This window comes from Rhinatrema bivittatum, chromosome 4, assembly GCF_901001135.1.
Source record: "Rhinatrema bivittatum chromosome 4, aRhiBiv1.1, whole genome shotgun sequence".
Lineage (NCBI taxonomy): Eukaryota > Metazoa > Chordata > Amphibia > Gymnophiona > Rhinatrematidae > Rhinatrema > Rhinatrema bivittatum.
In genome coordinates, this window is record NC_042618.1 from 22354575 (window position 1) to 22361143 (window position 6569).

At 48.3% G+C, this 6569-nt stretch overlaps 1 protein-coding gene across 1 annotated transcript in view; it reads right to left on the reverse strand.

Annotated features, from left to right (window-relative positions):
* The window catches only part of LOC115089274 (inositol-tetrakisphosphate 1-kinase-like), a 96537-nt gene extending 93739 nt beyond the window's left edge, over positions 1 to 2798 (reverse strand). Inside the window, exons 1-2 of the mRNA XM_029597395.1 lie at positions 2676 to 2798; positions 1269 to 1394 (exon numbers count right to left, since the gene is read on the reverse strand). Of these exons, the coding sequence (XP_029453255.1) occupies positions 1269 to 1394; positions 2676 to 2798 (249 nt within the window). The remainder of the gene's footprint in view (positions 1 to 1268; positions 1395 to 2675) is intronic.
* Positions 2799 to 6569: the final 3771 nt, after the last annotated feature.

A 6569-nucleotide genomic window follows, 5' to 3' on the forward strand; every position in this document is an offset into this window, starting at 1 on the left:
CCAAATGAAGCAAAAACAAGAAATTGGCAGTATAAAATCATTTAAAACCAAATTATGCTGAAAAAAATGAAGCTAAAAATAAATAAATACAGAATTCCAAGGTCCTATACTAAATAAAATCATGATAAACCTGATTTTAAAAAACCCCAAGTTTTTATAGCCTTTCTGAATTTTAAATAATCTGCCTCCATATGAATTTCAATAGGCAGAGAATTCCACAGCCTCCGTGCCCGATAACTAAAAGCAGATCCCCTTGTGGAATCCAATTAAATTAACAGAAGGCGGAGGAACATGAAATAAACCCATGTGAAGGAGTGCGAGGAATCAGTGATTTAGGGGTGTGTGTGGGGGGGGGGGGGGGGGGGTGAGAAACGTCTGTGCGCTGACCAGAAAAACCACCTTGGAGTGACACTGGTTGATAATCTCAAGATAGCAGAACAGTGTGACTGGCGTGTACTGTCCCGCAAGGCCATGGGGGGCGGGGGAGGGTTCCTAGGCGGCTGGTTGCATGGGCAACAGCATCTCTAGTAATGGCGGATGTTTGAATTATTACAAAGTCTGCAGCAAAGTTCGGGAGGGAGGCAGCTGGTGTTGCATTAGTATGGAATCTTGCATGGTCCATCTACCCAGGACGGTAGCGAGGCAGTGAGGAAACAAAACTAACGCGGGATAAGGAGCGATATCCTACAAGAGGGTCAAGCTCCTATGGCTGGCAGCTAGGAAATAACCTTGCAGCGCAAACAGGAATAATTGGGAAGATTCGATGGGCCAACAGGTCTTCTTCTGCCATCATCTACTATATTACTATGAAGGCATTTATCCAGATAACTTCTTGACTTATCCAGATAAGTGTCTACTTTTGAATATATCACAGGCACTTATCTGGAAACATTTTACCCGGCTAACAGGCTGATACAGTACAGTGCGCTAATCTTCTTACTGCATTGGGTGCTAGTCTAGCGTGTCCAAAACGCGTTTCCAGAAGCAGTGTAAACCTGTGCACTAGACTGGGTGCCCCTTTTTTTTGCACCAGCCCCCTCACTGTTTCTAGGACATGCTGCTGGTGCCACAGCATCAACCCAACCGGCCCTAGAGCTAAAGGAAGCCCATGCATCGCTCAAGGCTCATAGGGAGGAAGGCTAGGCAGATGCAGTGTGGGTGATCTTTGCTGGCAGGCTTAAGGCACCACAGGGCTCAGTCTTTAATAAGAAAAAATAAAAAAAAGCCTCCCCTTCCACTCCCAGCCAGCAGAGGCTTCCAGCACTCACCTGGAACCCCTGAACCAGCCGCAGGGCCTGGCTATCGTTCTGGTCTGCTTCCAGGATGACGTCCGTGAGTTTGTGTATGATCACGTCCAGCGGCCCCTGGTCTTCGATCGGCTTGCTGAGGTTGAGCTGCAGGAAGAAGAACGCGATCACATTAGATCTTCACCTTCCACCCACTGTTTCTATACAGCCCAAGGGGGCTCACTGCCTTGGCAACTGTTGCTCCCTACGAGTACTGCCCATGCCCTAAAATCGTTAGCACAGCTATCAAGGTGCAGCCAAGGTTTTTTTTTTTGTTTTTTTTTAATTTCAACTCTAAGCAAAGGGTCAGCCAGATAAGTTGGCGAGTCCAGCTAATCTTGACAACCAAACAAAAAAAAAGTTAACACTCTGGTTACACAAGCTGTTTCATGGGTAAACAGCACAAGGAACAGAGTAAACAAAACGTTGCAGTATTCGGTTTATACAAGAGAAAAGCCTGAGCAGAATAAACCAGAAACAAAACTGGTAAAGAGCAATATGAATATTTTGGTGCAGAGACAAGGTAAGGACTGCCCAAAACTACATGAGAAACCCCGCTGTGCTGACAATGACCTCAAGGAGGAAGTTACTTACAGGCTGATATAGTAAAGTGCGTTCCAGTAGAGCTCACTTTTGGCCCGCGTTTGGCCGCGCATTTTCGACGCGCTGTTTTTACCCCTTATACAGTAAGGGGTAATAACACGTCGAAAATGCGCGGCCAACCCCCCCGAAACGAATAGCGCCCGCAACATGCAAATTCATGTTGATGGCCCACGCGATTCAGAAAGTAAAATGTGCAGCCAAGCCGCACATTTTACTTTCAGAAATTAGCGCCTACCCAAAGGCAGGCGTTAATTTCGGCCGGCACCGGGAAAGTGTACAGAAAAGCAGAAAAAACTGCATTTCTGTACACCCTCCGACTTAATATCATAGCGACATTAAGTCGGAAGCCCCAAAATTTAAAAAAAAAATCAAAAATTAAAAAAAAAAAATCTGCCCGCGGGTTGGAATTTAGCCGGTGTCCTTTTTCCGAACCCGTGGCTGTCAGTGGGTTCGAGAACCGATGCCGGTAAAATTGAGCATCGGCTGTCAAACCCGCTGACAGCCTCCGCTTCTGTCAAAAAGGAGGCGCTAGGGATGCGTTAGTGTCCCTAGCGCCCCCTTTTACCGCGGGCCCTCATTTACATAAATTTATTTACTGGATCGTGCACCCAGGAGAGCGGGCGCTTGCCCGCTCTCCCGTGAAGTTTTCTGCATCGGCCCGTTAGTTTTGGGTTTTGTTTTTTTTTTTTGCTTTTTCAAGATGACCAAATTTGGAATTTTTGCTCGTGCGGATTCTAACATCCCTGTCACTGACGGGTCCGCTCATCTGAACAGAACCTATGGCACCTGCCGCTGCTGGCTCCGCCTCTCCGTCCCAGACACACCCCCACCATGTAACGCGGATGTTGCTGCATGCCAGCTCTCGGCCAGGAATGGGCAGGTCCGATGCACGCTGCAAATCCAGGTCATCGAAACCCCCCAAAACCCAGGCTCTCACTCAGCACGCGATCACGTCTCTCCTGACATTTTTGGTAGGTTTTTGGGGGGGTTTTTTTGCCATTATCCTTCCCTTTTCTTTTTTAAATTGTTTTATAAATTTAGGCTGTAATGTTAGACAGGAAATACCTCCAGGACATCAGAGAAAGCACCTTTAACTTCTCAAAAATAAATGTATTCACACCATGACTGCTGGCCTGGAACGCCTTGTTTGGGGAATAAAATGGAACTCTAGAACAAGCCAATGAATTTTTTTTTTTTTAATACAGTGTTGTCTTCCATTTTTAAGATATGGTGCATCGTGGCCTTTATTGATTATGATACTGTAGAACTGCTTATGGTCACTGAGAAACGCACCTTTCATCAAAGAAACTTGTGTTTTAGTTAAACTAAAGTTGTAACCAAAGAGGCAAAAAAAAAAACAAAAAACCATCTTCCGTCTCCTCGATACTCCTACGGTACTATGTTTTGCCAAGATTTGCACTGCTCCTTGTCGGGAGTCCACTGCAAACATAACTTCCTCCTGGTTCACCTTTAAATGTCACCAAGGCTTTGACCCAATGTACCTCTGTCCTCAACCTGTCCTCAACCTGTCCTCCTGGTTCACCTTTAAATGTCACCAAGGCTTTGACCCAATGTACCTCTGTCCTCAACCTGTCCTCAACCTGTCCTCCTGGTTCACCTTTAAATGTCACCAAGGCTTTGACCCAATGTACCTCTGTCCTCAACCTGTCCTCAACCTGTCCTCCTGGTTCACCTTTAAATGTCACCAAGGCTTTGACCCAATGTACCTCTGTCCTCAACCTGTCCTCAACCTGTCCTCCTGGTTCACCTTTAAATGTCACCAAGGCTTTGACCCAATGACCCAATGTACCTCTGTCCTCGACCTATATTCCCTTCTTCCTCCATCTGCCTCCTCCCAGCCCTTTCTTGTTTCTTCCAGACACAGAGCAGGCCTGGTGTGTTTCTGGGTCCTTTCTCTACTTGCCCCCTTTCTTCGGGTCGGTCTTCCCCCACCCCGCCCCTCTCCCGGACACTCAGGACACTCCCACCCTGCCTTTCAGCTCTTGCCTTCCCCTGGCTGGAGTACGTTTCATCACCGCAAGCTGTCACTGCGTCTGTCCATCTGCACGTTAATCAAGGGACCTCTCTCCCTCTCCGGGGATTTGGTTGAAACTTGGCAGGAGAATCCCTTGCTAAGGTGCCAACACAGCTGGGGGGGGGGGGGGAGGAGGGGTTCAACCCTGAATTGGTAGGAGCGGGCAGCGACCGGAGCATAAATCACAAAGTGGCTAGGAAGCACACAGAGTTCTCCAATTTTGTCCGTAAAGCTGTGAAACCTCTGCCTTGTAAAGGCACTGCCAGCTGTGGCAGTGATTCAATCCGTCCATCAGTCGGTGGTCATGAGGACAACTGCGAAAATTCACTGATTGGGCCTAAACTCCTGAAGGGAGGGGAGCATTGTCCTGGCACCTCCCCTGCTGAAAACGGCCTCGATTTTATAAGGCCGAGGTCATTTTCAAGAGGGCAAATGTGCTAGAAAAATCCACGCATAAGCTTGGTTTTCATTTCCTTGGGTTTTTTTTTTGCTGCAATATTCATTAATTGCGAGAGTGTTTCTTGGAGTTATTTCTTAAAAAAAAACCAAACAAACTTGTTATTCTTATGTCACAAATAAAGTGCCCCCCCCCCCATTCAAAAAAACAAACAAACAAAGAGTCCAGAATCATGACAATTTTACGCTAATGGGGTGTGGGGATCCGGGGTGCACCAACGTAATTTTTAAAGAGCTGGGGGGGGGGGGGGGGTCATTGCCAGCTTTATATGGAAAGGGGGGGGAGGGCGCCGGGGGTTCACTGTCTGGGCAGGCAGCCTGAGTGAATAAGGAGGTGGATGGCTGGGATGGGAGTCTCCACAGCGCGGCGCCTTTAATGTTCCTTTGCATGTGAGGGGAGAGCCGTGCTGGGCCTGCAGGGCTCTCTAATTCTACTGCGGGAGCACTGGGACCCCCGTCTTACAGGGTAGAGTGGCGTTTTGGGAAAAGGGTGTGGTTAAAATAAAAAGGCTGACCAATTTCTAAGCCAGCTGTGCCATTTTTATTTACATAAGATTAGGTATGCTTGAGCTGCTTTGCATTGGATTTGCAAAATTCATTCACGTGAATGCCTTTCCAAGTGGCTCACTGTAATGGGGGGGCGGGTGGGCTTTTGGCCCAAATTATCGCACGGCATGGCTATATTGCGTGATATACTGTGTTTAAGGCACGTCATAACCCTAGTGCAGCTTGATAAATCTCCCTGTAAGAGAGGTAAGTTGGCTGGATGAGTCAGACCTGCTATCGGGCAAGCCTAAAGTTAGGCAGATAACTTTAAAGTTAGCCGAACAAGTATATCAGAGTTTATTCGGCAGTGCGAATGCGCCGCTAAACAGCCCAGCTAAATTAGCCGGATTTACGGTCTATGGGGAAAATCCGTAACTTGAGCCGGCCAGATGTTCTTTCAATAGCAGGCCTCATTGTTATACTCGGTGCAGGAGCAGCACAAACATTGCAAAAAGCCTAAACCTTCAAACGAGGTCAGAGCGGCAACAACTGGGGCTGGCAGGCAGCAAGGCAGGTTCAGGAGGTGTTCTGCTCAGTTTAAAGGGGGGGGGGGGGCTGACTCAGCTGCTGGTGCTTTCCGTTTAGGAAGTTTTGGGAAAACTCTAGCCGGCAACAACGTCTATGTCAGGGCGAGCCCACACTCCAGCAGTCTGATGCTCTTACTGCATTCAAAGCACTCCCTAACCGGTCGGGGGGGGGGGGGGGACAGGACACAAAGGGTGAGGGATCTGGAGGGGGTTGTTTCAAAGTACTCTCAGACAAGGCGTTTAAAAGCGGTGCATGGAGATTTTGGCACCATCAACAGCAGGGGGAGGGGGGGAGGAGAGAGGAACTCCATCTGCACCGGGGAAAAGGGAGCCCCTTGTTCTCTTGCTTCTGGGACTGCCAAGGATTGTTCTGTCGGCTATTCAAACAGCAGCTGCCAGTTACCCAAAGTCCCGGGCGACCGCAAGATGCCCTCCTCTCGTAAAGGTCCTTAAAAAAAAAAAAAAAAAATCCACGCTCTGCTGCCCGCTCAGCGAGTCTGCAAAGCACAGTTCTGTCCGTGCCTGGGCTGGGATTATTGCAACCTCTCCCCCGTGTAATGGGACATCAGAAACACCAGGCCCACCTCCCCCAGGCCCCACACCAGGCCCCCGGGTCAGCAGCCGCAGCCTGGGGAACGAGAGGGAGCAGGGGCTGCCATGAAGGGCAAAGGGCAAAAAGCTGAGGTAGCTGAAAACATTTAACACCACAGGTTCCTTTATTTAAATTCAACAAACTGGGACTGACGTAATCCGAGGTTTTTTCCCCCTCGTTCTGTGCCTGTGGGGAAAACCCTTTGACGCATCAGAGCAAGGCCCCCTAAACATTCATCCCACATGACAAACAGGTTCGGGTTCTTCAGCTCCGAGAAGAGGTAACTTAGAGGGGGGGTTAAGACAGAGCGGGGAGACTCTCCCCCCACCCTGGTTCCAGAACTAGCAGGTGGCAGATTTATAACAAATCTAAGTATCGCACAATCAAACTATGGAACTTGTTGCCAGGTTAAAGGCTAGCAGTATAATTTCAGTTTAAAAAAAAAAAAAAAAAGTTGACAAGTTTCTGGAGGTCAGATCCATAAATAATAATTAGCCAAAAAAAATCCCCCCCCCCAAAAAAAA